Source organism: Lampris incognitus, chromosome 13 (assembly GCF_029633865.1).
Source record: "Lampris incognitus isolate fLamInc1 chromosome 13, fLamInc1.hap2, whole genome shotgun sequence".
Taxonomy (NCBI): Eukaryota; Metazoa; Chordata; class Actinopteri; order Lampriformes; family Lampridae; genus Lampris; species Lampris incognitus.
In genome coordinates this window covers 46,101,305-46,117,030 of record NC_079223.1, presented here as the reverse complement: position 1 = coordinate 46,117,030, position 15,726 = coordinate 46,101,305, and the positions used below count along the sequence as shown (strand labels likewise).

The following is a 15,726-nucleotide window of genomic DNA, read 5'->3' as shown; positions in this document are numbered from 1 at the left end:
TATGTCTTAACCTCTCTCTCTCTCTCTCTCTCTCTCTCTCTCTCTCTCTCTCTCTCTCTCTCACTCTCTCTCTCTCTCTCTCTCTCTCTCTCACTCTCTCTCTCTCTCTCTCTCTCTCGCTCACACACACACACACCATATCAATACATCATCACTGCTGCATCATCAAATGGTTTGTCTTTGTGTGCATGTGTGTGTATGTGTGTGTGACTGTGGGGCACATTACCTGGCGTAGACAGGGTTTAAACCCATCTTGGGGCAGATGTTTAAAAGCTCCACAGGTGTCACTGATGTCTGGGCAACCTCCACTTCCTCCTCCTCCTCCTCCTCCTCCTCTTTGTTGTCCCTAGCTTCTTGTACGTCGCATTCCCCTGCTTTTGAGATGTTTGGCAGCATGCCGGGTGAGGAGCCAGAGACGGGTGAGGCTGGAGATGGCGGGGAGGGCAGAGAGATGGGTGACAGAGGAGAGGTGGGAGAGATGGGTGACGGAGGAGAGATGGGTGACGGAGGTGAGGGGAAAGGAGACGGGGGGTACTGGTCGCTGACCGTTTCGCTGTCCTGGCTCTCCTGGCTCTCCTGAGGCGCCGGAGCTGAAGGAGGCTCGGGGCTTTTCTCCTCCCCGCTGACCGGGTCCTCCTCCTGGGCTCTGACACGTTCATCGTCAGCCAGGTTGTCTTTGTCCTGAACTTTTAGCAGCTGGCTGTAGTCCTCTTCCAGTCTGATGTCCAGAGAACGTGAACGGAAGTCACGACTTGGCGAGGGGCTCTACGGAGGAGCACAGAAGGTTTACCTTCATTTTAGGTGTGTGTATGTTTGTGTGTGTGTAGTAACAACACATTTACTTAGAAAGGCTGTGGCCTCCCCTTACCTATTTTGCAGCAACGCCGTTCCTGCAGTCCAATTTTATTTTCCTTGGCTACTTTAGCCTTGCTTGCTAGTTTTTTTTATTGCTATTCTATCAATGTTCTGTCAGTCCTGTTTTCTTCTACCTTCATAGTGTCTTTGGGTGTTTTGTTAAGTGGTATAAGTAAAAAGCATTCATTCCTTCATCATAGCCGGTTCTCCGGGGTCGGGTCGCGGTGGCAGCAAGCTAAGTAGGGCACTCCAGACGTCCCTCTCCCCAGCAACGCCCTCCAGCTCCTCCTGGGGGATCCCAAGGCGTTCCCAGGCCAGATTGGACATGTAGTCGCTCCAGCAAGTTCTGGGTCTACCCCGGGGTCTCCTCCCGGTTGGACGTGCCCGGAAACCTCCAAAGGGAGGCGCCCAGGAGGCATCCTGATCAGATGCCCGAACCACCTCAACTGGCTCCTTTCGAGGTGAAGGAGCAGCGGCTCTACTCCGAGCTCCCTCTGGAGGTCTGAGCTCCTCACCCTATCTCTAAGGCTGAGCCCAGACACCCTACGGAGGAAACTCATTTCAGCCGCTTGTATCCATGACCTCACCCTTTCTGGTCACTACCCAAAGCTCATGACCATAGGTGAGGGTTGGAACAAAGATTGACTGGTAAATTGAGAGCTTTGCCTTCCGGCTCAGCTCCCTCTTCACCACAACAGTCCGGCACAACGTCTGCATTACTGCTGATGCTGCACCAATCCGCCTGTCAATCTCCTGCTCCATCCTACCCTCGTGAACAAGACCCCGAGATACTTCAACTCCTTCACTTAAGGCAACAACTCATCCCCAACCCAGAGGGAGCAATCCACCATTTACCGGTAGAGAACATGTATTATTATTGGCTTGTTTGTGTGTGTATATGTTTGTGTGCATGTGTGTGAACTCACAAGTGTATCATCATCTAGGTCACCCAGTTCACCTGAGGCTGGTCTACAGATGAGCAGGTGAACTTCAGATGGAGCTCCACGCAGCAGAAACAAAACTTTCTGGAATAATAAGAAAATAGGAGGATTTACATTTCGGTGAATGTGAAATGATGTAAATGTGTGTGAGCGCGTATGTATAACATGCCCTTGTGTTGTGGTGTGTGTGTGTGTGTGTGTGTGTGTGTGTGTGTGTGTGTGTATACATTTCTTCTAGCTCTACTGCAGGACAGTACATGAGATTAAACATACACCCAAATACATGGGACCACATACGTACATGCATGAACACACACACACCACCAGGACCGCCTATGGGGGGGGGGGCTTTCTGGGGCACAGTCGCTAGGGGGAGCCCATGGAGGCCAACAATAGTCTTGCTCATTCTAAATATCCATCCATCCATTATCCAAGCCGCTCATCCCGATCGGGGTCGCAGGACACTGGAGCCTATCCCAGCAGTCATTGGGATGCAGGTGGGGAGACACCCTGGACAGGCCACCAGGCCGTCACAGCCCCCCCCACCACACACCTAGGGACAATTTAGTACGGCCAATTCACCTGACCTACACGTCTTTGGACTGTGGGAGGAAACCGGAGCACCCGGAGGAAACCCACGCAGACATGGGGAGAACATGCAAACTCCACCCAGAGGACCACCCGGGACAACCCCCAAGGTTGGACTACCCCAGGGCTCGAACCCAGGACCTTCTTGCTGTGAGGCGACCGCACTAACCACTGCGCCACCATGGTGCCACATTCTAAATATAAGCAATGATAATGGCAATACTTGCCATTGTGTGTGAGCTGGCTAAACAGATGGACTTTAAAGACATTATGAGACAGATAGATAGATAGATAGATAGATAGATAGATAGATAGATAGATAGATAGATAGATAGATAGATAGATAGATAGATAACTAGCTAGCGCTAGCTAGCTAGCTAGATGCACTTTATTAATCCCTGTGGGGAAATTCATCCTCTGCAATAAACCCATCCCAACACACACACACTGGAAGCAGTGGGCAGCTGCAGCGCCCAGGGACCAACTCCAGTTCGTCTTGCCATTGCCTCGGTCAGGGCCACAGACGGGGGTATTAACCCTAACATGCATGTCTTTTGATGGTGTGTGTAAAGGACTTTGCATCAAGACAAGGAAAATGGCTGTATATGGGGCAAAGATGAAACCATAAGGTAAGAAATTGCATTTTGTACCAAGAACTGAGTGGTGGGTGGGCCTGCACACGACCACTAGCCCAACCAGCACACTGCACTACATCACATCATTACACACAGGGCTTTCTGTTTCCAGCTCTATGAGATTAGAGGATTACTAAACCAATCACGTGGCTGAGGTCTTAAAAAAAGTACAGGCCCCTCTAGTGCAGCTCAGACCCTCATAAGCCCATTCCCCAGCATTCATCACCTGACAACACTGAAGACAAACAACAGCATGAGGTAACGCTTGCCAACCTAGTCTGTGTTTATCACACATTATCCTCTCTGCCTCCATGAGTGTGTATAAAAATCTATCCGTACCGTCTCAACACCCCTTTAATCAAGTGGTTTGCAGTCTTTTTTCCTTGGAGCCCTTCTTTGGTACATCTGATAAAAGCTTCCCCCTTCAAACCAAAGTTCTCTAGCAATGACCTCTGGATGCTTCATGTGGTTTTAAGATTCTTTTCACACCAGAAATGACACATTATGGCCGGGACCTCTGTATAACTCAGACATGGGCAACTGGCGACCCGCGGGCCGAATATAGCCCCCCTCCTCACTCAGTACAGCCCGCGGGTCAATTTCCAAATATCAATAAGTTGTTGGTTTCACGGTCATTGGAAGCAAGCGGACCATTTGACCACATTTGAACCGGATCCCAATTGTAATTATACTGTCCAACACAAGAGGCCTGTAGCCAAGCAACTGCTTGTACATGGTCTCATCTTGATCTCGGCAGGCCTCTTGCGCAATGACACGAGACAAGGAGAGACACGAATGGCGAAAAAAGAAAACTTGACCTAGAGAACCATGTCTTCCAGGCAAGATGGGAAACAGAACATCTTTTTACTTTTCAAAGGCAAAACCGATGTGTTTAGTGTGCCTGGAAACCAAAATCAGCTATGAAGGATTTCAACTTGAGTTGTCAATACAATACCACGCACAAAGACAAACACGGCTTGTACACCGGAGGTGCCAGAGCCGCCATCATCGCTGACCTCAGTCATGAGGGCAGGAGCACTCTAGCTCAACAGCACCCGGAGGCTTTTAAGCTCATGGCTACTGAGCGAGACGTTTTAATGGCCCTGGACAGTGACCTGGTTATAGACGGCGTTGCTGAGAGAAGTGAGCTGCTGCAGAAATTGCTAATTTAAGGAGGTAGGAAATATGTTTATTTTTATTTTACTCTATGACCTGCCTACTCAGCAGTCTTTTCACCAACACATTTCTTCCTGTATTATTTCTTTTGCTGGTCAGATGGTTCCAGAGGTTCTTGCCGCCTTGCTGCCAGTGCCATTGTGCCAAAATGTGCTCCTTCTAGCCGGCCTCCTCCTAAGATCAACATGTCCCCCTTGTTCTATTTCACTAAGCTTATTGTTATAAATATTGTCCGGTAATCTTGTTTACATAAATTGTGGCACAGTTTGTGTGGGTGGTTGTGTATTGCTGGGGGGGGTGTTGGTGGGCTGGGGCCTTTTTTCATTCCCAGTCCGCCCCTGCTGTTGACTACTTCACACTAGCCATCTTAGTCAAGAAGCTTGTGAGAGTTTACATGTCACTAACTCTCCATCAGTCTGCATGTACACACCAGGTCTGTGATGACTGGTAGATGATGATGTTTCTATTACGTCACAATAAACAAGTTAACTGCTGCCTTCATATGGCGGCGGTGAGTCTTCACTCACACAAACTGAAACTCTTCTCAGATACAAGATTAAGGGAACACCGCGTGAAAACCGACACGGAAACACGTCATTAAAACTGTACCAAAAATCAACAACTGAACCTTTCATCTCTAAAAACCTTGAACGCAGCACAATAAAGTAATCATCAACAAACTTTGATTTGTGGATGACTAATATTGTCTTTTTTTAGACCTTTTCCATAGCTGTTCTCAGTTGTCTCAAGAACTGTGAGGGAGTGGTCCACTCCTCATTAATATTCATGAGCTGATCTTTGCGCGACAAGTACAAACAAGGGTTGGTGACAAGGGTGGGCGGGGTTTGAGATTTTGATGATTTGATCTGATTGGCCGAGAGCAGCTGAAGCTAATGGGAGCTCTTTTAAAAGGAGAACCATAGAAATACTAAATACCACCTTTTAAAACTTTTCCCCCGCCGGATGAAGGGACAGAACAGAATGCATGAGGATTAAAGTATTAAGTGATTAAGCGACGATGTCGGTGTTCCAGTTTCGGTCACAGAGAGACTTGCAGTATCGCAGCGTTACGGGTTTCGGCAGTCGGGTTGACATATCTTGTCGTCCTCGTTTAGCATAGTGGTGAGTGACGTGGGAGACCAGGGTTCGATTCCCCGACGGCGAGACAACATATGGGTGTCCCAGTGGTTAGCACTGTCGCCTCACAGCAATTAGGTTCTGGGTTTGAACCCCGGGGTTGTCCAACCTCGGGGGGGGGGGGTTGTCCTCTGTGTGGAGTTTGCATGTTCTCCCCGTGTGTGCATGGTTTCCCTCCGGGTGCTCTGGTTACCCCACCATCAAAATAAAACACGCATGTTAGGGTTTATACCCCAGTCTCTGCCCCTGACCAAGGCAGTGGGAAAAGAACTGGAGTTGGTCCCCGGGTGTAGCGTGAAGGCGGCAGAACCACTGCCCCTCGCTACACAGATCACAGCTAGGATGGGTTCATTTGCAGTAACTGAATTCCCCCAAGGGGATTAATAAAGGAAACTTGGGCGCCCGGGTAGTGTGGCGGTCTATTCCGTTGCATACCAACGCGGGGATCGCCGGTTCAAATCCCCGTGTTGCCTCCGGCTTGGTCGGGCGTCCCTACAGACACAATCGGCCGTGTCTGCGGGTGGGAAGCCGGATGTGGGTATGTGTCCTGGTCGCTGCACTAGCGCCTCCTCTGGTCGGTCAGGGCGCCTGTTCAGGGCGGAGGGGGAACGGGGGGTGGGGGGTGGAATAGCGTGATCTTCCCACACGCTGCCCGGTGAAACTCCTCACTGTCAGGTGAAAAGAAGCGGCTGACGACTCCACATGTGCCGGAGGAGGCGTGTGGCAGTCTACAGCCCTCCCCGGATCGGCAGAGGGGGTGGAGCAGTGACCGGGACGGCTCAGAGAGCGGGTTGATCGGCCAGGTCCAATTGGGGAGAAATAAACGACACTTAATCCTAACTTAATCTTAAGGTTACCTGGTAGGAGAGGCCTTTGAGAGTCTCTCCGTTGACGGCCAGAATGACGTCTCCTTCTCGCAGCAGCCTGCTCTCCAGCGCCGGCTGTCCCTGGAAAAGGCGCTTGATTCGCACCACGCCATCCGGCTCCGAGGGGAGCTGGGAGATGTAAAAGCTGAAGCCCAGGCCGGACAAAGTCTTCTTCAGAACCACCTCCTGGGTGTTTTCTATGTGGAAATGTCAGAACACAAACCTTTATATCTGAAATCTTTGTCGTGTTTGTCAATTAGGACATGGTGATCACAACTCGCCGCTCTTTCTGTTCCGTTAATAGGGTTAATACCCCTGCCCATGCCCCTGAGCAAGGCAGTGGAAAGAAGAGCTGGAGATGGTCCCCGGGCGCTGCAGCTGCCCACTGCTGCTACACAATAGGATGGATTGAACACAGAGAACGAGTGTCATCATAACCTGTACGATGACAAATAAAATGGCTTTCTTTCTTCTTCTTCTTTCTTAACGTACTCAGACCCCATGAAAACTACATATTTGTCAGTGTTGATCCATGTAAAAGAAGTATATATTTTTGTAGAAGTAAACACCAGTAGTGTAATCTACTTAACTGGTGGCCTTTTATATTACAGACCATTTATCAGACGTAGCTAAATATTATACAAGTAAAAGTACTCTATACTTGGTGCATATTTAGTGATTTTTTATGTTCAATTTTGGTGCTTTCTGGTTTCATTTTTTGATTATATTTACATATTTATTATATATATTTATATATTTAGAGTGTTTTTTTCCCCCGGAAGCCATTAGTAGTGTTGATAGAAGTGCTCAACAAATGAGGAGCAGACTATTAAGACATATCTTAATATACATATTTATATTATATTTGTCAGATTTCATGTTTTACTTGTTTTTTCCAGTATCAAGCACATTGTGAGGCATTGAGTTGTACAAAATGTGCTATATGAATAAATATTGATTGATTCGTTGATTGGCTCATTTGTTTGATTATTTGATTGAACGATCATACAACAGATATTATTAAACTATGATGGTATTGACTGAGTATCACATGGGTAAAATTGGGGACGAGTGTGCCTCCTCATTTGCATATTGTGTTTTAATATAATCTGCGCCAGTGTATGGGATAATCTCGGAAATCACACTGTACCAAACAGACATTGTGACAATTATTTGTGCCACAGGCATGATAATAATAAAATGAACAAGCTGTTAAACTGGAATATAAGGGGAATCCTTTGAAATGGCCTGCTATCTTTGCTGTCTTTACTGTGGTTATATCACCCAGCGCTTACACACATCATAGCACAGTTATGTCTGTCATACATGTGGAATACTAGATCATTTTGCACAGTAATGAATGGTCTGTCATTTAAATGGTTATTACATATTTTGACGGTTTGTCACAGCTTTTACTGTTTAAATCAATGGATAGGTAAGGGGACTGTTGCTTTAACTGATCCGAGGCAGTGAACAGACAGCTTCAGTACATCCTTTATCAGGGGACCGAGGCAGCATCAGCTGTGGATGCCTCTGACAGCGACCACAATGTAGCTGTCAGATAAGTCACAATCACCTCCGGGCCTTGGTGTGTGTGTGTGTGTGTGTGTGTGTGTGTGTGTGTGTGTGTGTGTGTGCCTAACACTATCTGTTTTTGTGTGTGTGTGTGTGTGTGTGCATGCCTTCTCCCCCTCCCTCACCATCAGTCACAAAACTGTAGACCTTGGCTCTGTCTCTCAAGGTCGTTTCCATGGAGGCCTCGGTCCTCGGGGGCTGCAGTTGTGACAGGCTGTTGGCCATGGGAAGGCAGTGTGAGTCAGTTCTGGCCTCCAAGACCACTGTGGGCTCCCTCTCCAACAGCAGGCTCACCACCTGCAGGGTGTAGATACACACGCACAAAACACAAATATGTTTGCACATGTCAAACAAGATTTTCATTCATGTAACCTCTTTTATCTACACTTAATTAGCCCCCTGAGACCAAATGTGTAATTTGTGATATTGGGCTATACAATAAAGTTGACCTGACTTGACTGTGTTCTAGAAATTCCAAAAAATATTTTCATTTATTTTTGAGTTTATAAGAATATACACTACCGTTCAAAAGTTTGGGATCACCCAAACAATTTTGTGTTTTCCATGAAAAGTCATACTTATTCACCACCATATGTTGTGAAATGAATAGAAAATAGAGTCAAGACATTGACAAGGTTAGAAATAATGATTTGTATTTGAAATAAGATTTTTTTTACATCAAACTTTGCTTTCGTCAAAGAATCCTCCATTTGCAGCAATTACAGCATTGCAGACCTTTGGCATTCTAGCTGTTAATTTGTTGAGGTAATCTGGAGAAATTGCACCCCACGCTTCCAGAAGCAGCTCCCACAAGTTGGATTGGTTGGATGGGCACTTCTTTGAGCAGATTGAGTTTCTGGAGCATCACATTTGTGGGGTCAATTAAACGCTCAAAATGGCCAGAAAAAGAGAACTTTCATCTGAAACTCGACAGTCTATTCTTGTTCTTAGAAATGAAGGCTATTCCATGCGAGAAATTGCTAAGAAATTGAAGATTTCCTACACCGGTGTGTACTACTCCCTTCAGAGGACAGCACAAACAGGCTCTAACAGGTACTATTTAATGAAGATGCCAGTTGGGGACCTGTGAGGCGTCTGTTTCTCAAACTAGAGACTCTAATGTACTTATCTTCTTGCTCAGTTGTGCAACGCGGCCTCCCACTTCTTTTTCTACTCTGGTTAGAGCCTGTTTGTGCTGTCCTCTGAAGGGAGTAGTACACACCGGTGTAGGAAATCTTCAATTTCTTAGCAATTTCTCGCATGGAATAGCCTTCATTTCTAAGAACAAGAATAGACTGTCGAGTTTCAGATGAAAGTTCTCTTTTTCTGGCCATTTTGAGCGTTTAATTGACCCCACAAATGTGATGCTCCAGAAACTCAATCTGCTCAAAGAAGTGCCCATCCAACCAATCCAACTTGTGGGAGCTGCTTCTGGGAGCGTGGGGTGCAATTTCTCCAGATTACCTCAACAAATTAACAGCTAGAATGCCAAAGGTCTGCAATGCTGTAATTGCTGCAAATGGAGGATTCTTTGACGAAAGCAAAGTTTGATGTAAAAAAAATCTTATTTCAAATACAAATCATTATTTCTAACCTTGTCAATGTCTTGACTCTATTTTCTATTCATTTCACAACATATGGTGGTGAATAAGTGTGACTTTTCATGGAAAACACAAAATTGTTTGGGTGATCCCAAACTTTTGAACGGTAGTGTATATGAATTTTTTCCTCTTCCTAAAAATAAGAATTTTTTGTAGCGATGTCATCCTTTTAAAAGATAATAATAATAATAATGATAATGCAATGCCAGTTTGAAAAAGTGTATTTTGAGATGGGATGTGGAGGTTGAAAGAGAGTCAATATTGTGAACGTCTTGTGGGAGAGAGTTCCATAGGCGGGGGGCAGAACGACTGGAGGCTCTAGACCCCATGGTAGTCAAGCGGGCCGATGGTGCAGTGAGTTGGAGAGCAGAACAGGATCTGAGAGTGCGGGAGGGCGTGTGGATATGGAGGAGCTCAGAAAGATATGAAGGAGCTGGGTTATTCAGGGCCTTAAAGGTTAGGTGTAGGATCTTGAAGTCAATACGGTATTTAACAGGGAGCCAGTGGAGTTGTGGAAGAACAGGAGTGATATGATCTATGGAGGGAGTTCTGGTAATGATATGAGCAGCTGAATTCTGGACCAGTTGAAGTTTATGAAGACGCTTGAGGGGAAGACCAAAGAGGATAGAATTACAGTAGTCAATATGGGATGTAACCAGGGTGTGAGTGAGTATGGCGGTGCTGTTAGGTGTAAGTGATGGGCGAAGATGATTAATATTGTGTAGGTGGAAGCATGCAGACCGAGCAACATTGTTGATGCGAGCTTCAAAAGATAATGTGCTGTCTAAGATCACACCCAGACTCTTAACCTGAGGCGATGGAGGAACTATAGAATTGTCAATAGTCAGAGAAAAACTATCAGGTTTGGCCAAAGTTGATTTAGTGTCTACTAGGGGGACCTCAGTTTTATCACTATTAAGTTTGAGGAAGTGGTATGATCACTAGGATTTAATTTCTAGTAAGCAGTCAGAAAGGGAAGTGGGTGGAAGAGTGGAGGTAGGCTTGGTGTATAAAGCTGGGTGTGATCTGTGTAGCAGTGAAATTGAATGCCAAATTTCGTGAAAATGTGGCCAAGAGGTAATAGGTAAATAATAAATAGGAGGGGTCCCAATACAGAGCCCTGGGGAACACCGGTAGTAACAGGAAAGGACTGTGATCTCAAATTTTTAAGTTGGACAAACTGAGTGCGGCCAGAGAGAGATATGATCTAAACCAGTCAAGGGGGGGCGTGCCAGTTATTCCATTGGAAGCTAATCTTTCTAGGAGGATGTTGTGTGAGATGGTATCAAAGGCTGCACTCGGGTCAAGAAGGACAAGTATGGTTAAGAGCCCAGAGTCAGCTGCCATCAACAGATCATTAGTGATTTTCACCAAGGCTGTCTCCGTACTGTGCATGGAACGAAAACCAGACTGGAATTGTTCAAACAGATTGTTGTTAGTCAAGTGAGCGTGTACCTGAGACGTGACTGTTCTTTTAAGTGTTTTAGAAAGAAATGGTAAATTTGAGATTGGGCAAAAATTATTCAAATTGTTGGGGTCTGCACCAGGTTTCTTGAGTATTGGATTTATTGCAGCTGTTTTGAGAGATGAGGGAACAAGGCCAGAGGTAAGGGAGGAACGTATGATATCAGTTATCAAAAAGGATAGAGAAGGTAGACAGGCTTTTACTAAATGAGTAGGAATGGGGTCTAACTGACAGGTAGATGATTTGGATTTGCGAATAAGACCAGATATTTCTGCAACAGTTGGAAGTTTAAAACTAGATAGTGAAGAACAGAGGGGAACATAGGAGGGGGAATAAGATTATCTGTATGCAGCATTGTTCGACGAGGTCAATTGCTGATGAATATTTTCAATTTTGGCATTAAAAAGGTCATGAAGGTGTTACATTGAGCAGTTGAATACAGGTGAGGCGCAAGAGTGTCCGGGGGCTGTAAAATATTGTTTACCATGGAAAACAGGGCTCTCGTGTTCCCTTCGCCTGATCTAATTAAATTTGCATAATAAAACGATTTAGCTGTGGACGGAGCCTCCTTATAATGACGTTTGTGGCCAGTTTTCGTGTAAAGGCGTTTAGCCTCTGGCTTTAAGCCGGTGTAGTGCAGGTGTAAACCAAGGGGCAGAGTGGGTAAAGGAAACAGACCGGGTTTTTAAAGGAGCAAGATCGTGTAAAAGACGATAAAGACTGTGGGTGCACGCTAACAGAGAAATCAAATGAATAGGGAACGAAACTGAGAGGGATGGGTGATCTTCTACCACCAAGTAGAAAGCAGCCAATAGCATATTCACATTTTCTGAAAATGTTCCCCCCTTTTTCTCCCCAATTGTATCTGGCCAATTACCCCACTCTTCTGAGCTGTCCTGGTCACTGCTCCACCCCCTCTGCCGATCCGGGGAGGGCTGCAGACTACCACACGTCTCCTCCGATACATGTGGAGTCGCCAGCCGCTCCTTTTCACCTGACAGTGAGGAGTTTCACCAGGGGGACGTAACACGTGGGGGGATCACGCTATTCCCCCCAGTTCCCCCTCCCCTCCGAACAGGCGCCCTGACCAACCAGAGGAGGAGTAGTGCAGGACACACCCCCACATCCGGCTTCCCACCCGCAGACACGGCCAACTGTGTCTGTAGGGACGCCCCACCAAGCCGGAGGTAACACGGGGATTCGAACTGGCGATCCCCATGTTGGTAGGCAACGGAATAGACCGCCATGCCACCTGGACGCAATGTGTTGTGTGTGTGTGTGTGTGTGTGTGTGTGTGTTTTACCTCGCCAGTCCTCTTTAAGCATTCCACGGCCTGTTGGTGAGTCACGCCCCTCAGGTCGACCCCATCAACCTCCAGCAGCCTGTCACCTGTCACATGCACATCCACAAATCTTATTAGCAACATCTATGATACAGTTATGTGTGTGTGTGTGTGTGTGTGCACACGTGCTTGTATGAGAGAGAGAGAGAGAGAGTGTGTGTGTGTGTGTTTGCGGGTGTTTGCATGCATATTTATCCAATCTAAAAAACCACCAACATAACGTGTTTCTACCCATATGCTTCTCCAAAGAATCCTTTGAGTGTCTGGATCTAAACTGGTGGTATTGGTACCATTTATGTGTCCACTATCCAAACCGCTTACCCTACTCTCAGGGTCACGGAGATGCTAGAGCTTAGCATCCCCCTAGCAACCCCACATGCAAGCATACAAAACCATGACGCGCAATAGAAGAACATCTATTCCACCCGTCCATTCTCCAAGCCGCTTATCCTGCTCTCAGGGTCGTGGGGATGCTGGAGCCTATCCCAGCAGTCATTGGGCGACAGGCAGGGAGACACCCTGGACAGGCCGCCAGGCCAGCACAGGGCCCACACACACACACACACACACACACACACACACACACATTCACACCTAGGGACAATTTAGTACGGCCGAGTCACCTGACCTACATGTCTTTGGACTGTGGGAGGCCACCGGAGCCACCAGAGGAAACCCATGCAGACAACATGCAAACTCCACACAGAGGACGACCCGGGACGACTCCCAAGGTTGGACTACCCCGGGGCTCGAACCCAGGACCTTCTTACTGTGAGGCGACCGTGCTAACCGCTGCACCACTGCGCCACCCAGAATCTCACATAAGAGAACAGCTTGTCTCAGATGTGGGACACAGGTCACATCATTTGTTTCTGGGTCTTACTGAACCAATAACAATACACTCAGTGTGACTTGGGATGACGTCATCCCGGGTGAAGAACAGCATGAATGGTCTGAGAGAAGTGAGGGCCTACATGGAATTTCCCTTGGTCCAACTGTCCCATTTTGTAGAAGAATGCAGCGCCGCGTTCAACATGTTTCACATTAACTACTCAGTCAGACCTTTTCTTTATCCTGAAGTTCACCCGTTCACACGTTTAACCACTAATGAAAAGGTTACCGATCTGAATGCGCCCGTCTTGCTCTGCGGTGCCCCCTGGCACCAGACTCTTGATGTAGATGCCTCCATAGTGCACGTTGGTATTTATTCCCCCCTTTGGCAGAAGAACATAACAGGAAAGCAATAAGCCATGTCAGAAAACCTCAAGTAGCCTCTGTGTGTGTGTGTCTAAGCTTGTTACAGACTGGTCTTGACCTCCTTCGTCTCATTAATAGTTTTCAATAAGGGATCAGAACAGTGTGTGTGGACGTGGCTGATAAGAGTATTTACTCACAGCGATGCTGATGCCAAGGCTGCCGTTGGTCTTCCTCAGCTCCACCAACAGGTGCTCGCCCGCTTTTAGACTACAGATAGATGGAGACCTGGAGCACACATCCTGCGAAAGAAGAGTCGTTGAAACAGCGTGAGGGTGAAGAGGGTTTCTTAAAGGAAAACTCCGGTATCTTTAACCCGAGCCCCGTTTTCCTGATGTTAGGAGTCCCAGTGAGCGATGGCTGGCGGGAACTTGTAACCTGATTCTGCACCGAGCAAGCTCACGTCGGCTGGCTGCTGCACATCAAGCTGCATCGTAATTCTTCATCCAATATCCAAAGGAATTGCATCAAGTGCAACTGGACTTGGTATATATCAAGTCCACTTGCACTTGATTCAATTCCTTTGGATAACCATGACCTGGATGAATGAGAACATTCACAGACTCTTCATCCAACAGTGTCTACTAAAAGAGCTCCGTTTCTGGCACAATCAGACTCAGAATCACGAGAGGATTCGGCTCTGAATCACACACATGCATGTTGGGGTTAATACTCCTGTCTGTGCCCCTGACCGGGGCAATAGCAAGAAATAAGTGGAGTTGGTCCCCGGGTGCTGCACGGTGGTGCCCTCTGCTCCCAGCTCCACAGCTAGGATGGGTTAAATGGAGAGAATGCATTTCATTGTATGTATGTACAGTGACAGATAAAGTGCATTCTATTCTATTCTATTCTATTCTATTCTATTCTATATAGCCATATGCATACATAGATATTAATCAATCCATTTCTAACATGGAGCATAAGTCTCATTCTGCAAAGCCACAAGGAGTGAGTTGTTGCAGGAAGACAACGGTGGAAGTGCGAAGGAGTTGGAGAGAAATATGAAAAAAGAACATGTGAAACAGGTCTTATCGTTGTATTAACTGACTTTCATAATTTTCAAAACATTACGAGCCCTTTAGTGCCAAAAGCTGCTCTGCTTGTGGACTTTATTTGGTAAGGGCTGAGGTAAAAAAAAAAAAAACTCCAGAGTTTCCCTTTAAGATACACACAGATGATTACCGTATTTCCTGGACTACACGTCTCACTGGAGAATAATTCGCACGCAGCAAAAAAACACGTTGTTGGAACTAAAAAACATAAAACAAGAGCAGATATAAGTCGCTTAGGGCATATAAATCACACGGGGGTAAAGTATTTTCAACTGAGTCATAAGATTAAACAGCGCCATCTAGTGGCCTTGGTTGAAATTTAGTGTATTCGTCCGGCAATTCGGCTCTGTGCATAACTGTAGTCCACTGACTTCCGGTTTCTACCGCCGCGGTCATAGCAGTTTCCTGTTTGTTGGCGTGTGCTATTGACAATGGCATATTTTTGGCGGTGCCTTTAAGATGGACCGTGGATAAATGTCAACCACATGCACACAACTGTCTCAGGGTCACGGAAAGTGTGTGGACAGTTGTGTGCATGTGGTTGACATTTATCCACGGTCAATCCTGCAGGCATCGCGAAGAATATGCCGTTGTCAACAGCACACGCCAGCAAACAGGAAACTGCTATGAGCGCTGCAGTAGAAACCGGAAGTCAGTGGACTAGTTCTGCACAGAGCGGATTACATCGTATAAGTCGCTTTGAAATCTAAGTAGCAGGACCAGCCCGGCAAGTAAGAAACAGTCCAGGAAATATGGAGTTACTTCTCACCAATTTAACCACATCATGAGATTAATTGGCGCGCTTGTGACCCATGTAACAATTATGCCTTGGTGATCCATCTTTAACAGCTTCGACCTCCTGACCACGTGTTAAACATTTGTTTGTGCGGTCACACGGTCGATTATCAGTACAAACACAGGCTCCAACCTGGGCATCCAGTATTCGCACCACGGGGATGTGAAGCCTCCTGCCTTGTTTGGGGGTGGCCATGTTAGACAGAGTGAGGGCCTCCTCCAGCTCCTCCATGGCAGGGCGGTACTCTGTGCCACTGAGGGTGGTCTGAGACCCGAAGCCTCTCTCCAGCGCCAACCCCAGACTACTCTGAGAGAGAGAACTCTTGCTGTCCCTCAGAGACTCTGATGGGACCAGGAATCAGACACACAGTCAAAAAGAAAGAACACAGGAAACAGGGAAATGGGCGTCATGGTGTGAGATTTGCCATTATGAATATAGATTCA

General features: G+C 46.8%; 1 protein-coding gene across 1 annotated transcript in view; it reads right to left on the bottom strand.

Annotated features, from left to right (window-relative positions):
- ptpn20 (protein tyrosine phosphatase non-receptor type 20) overlaps positions 1-15,726 on the bottom strand; it is a 71,661-nt gene that overhangs the window by 37,206 nt on the left and 18,729 nt on the right. The window contains exons 21-28 of the mRNA XM_056291927.1: positions 15,416-15,624; positions 13,576-13,677; positions 13,302-13,395; positions 12,143-12,228; positions 7,899-8,070; positions 6,190-6,395; positions 1,782-1,880; positions 227-765 (exon numbers count right to left, since the gene is read on the bottom strand). Of these exons, the coding sequence (XP_056147902.1) occupies positions 227-765; positions 1,782-1,880; positions 6,190-6,395; positions 7,899-8,070; positions 12,143-12,228; positions 13,302-13,395; positions 13,576-13,677; positions 15,416-15,624 (1,507 nt within the window). The remainder of the gene's footprint in view (positions 1-226; positions 766-1,781; positions 1,881-6,189; positions 6,396-7,898; positions 8,071-12,142; positions 12,229-13,301; positions 13,396-13,575; positions 13,678-15,415; positions 15,625-15,726) is intronic.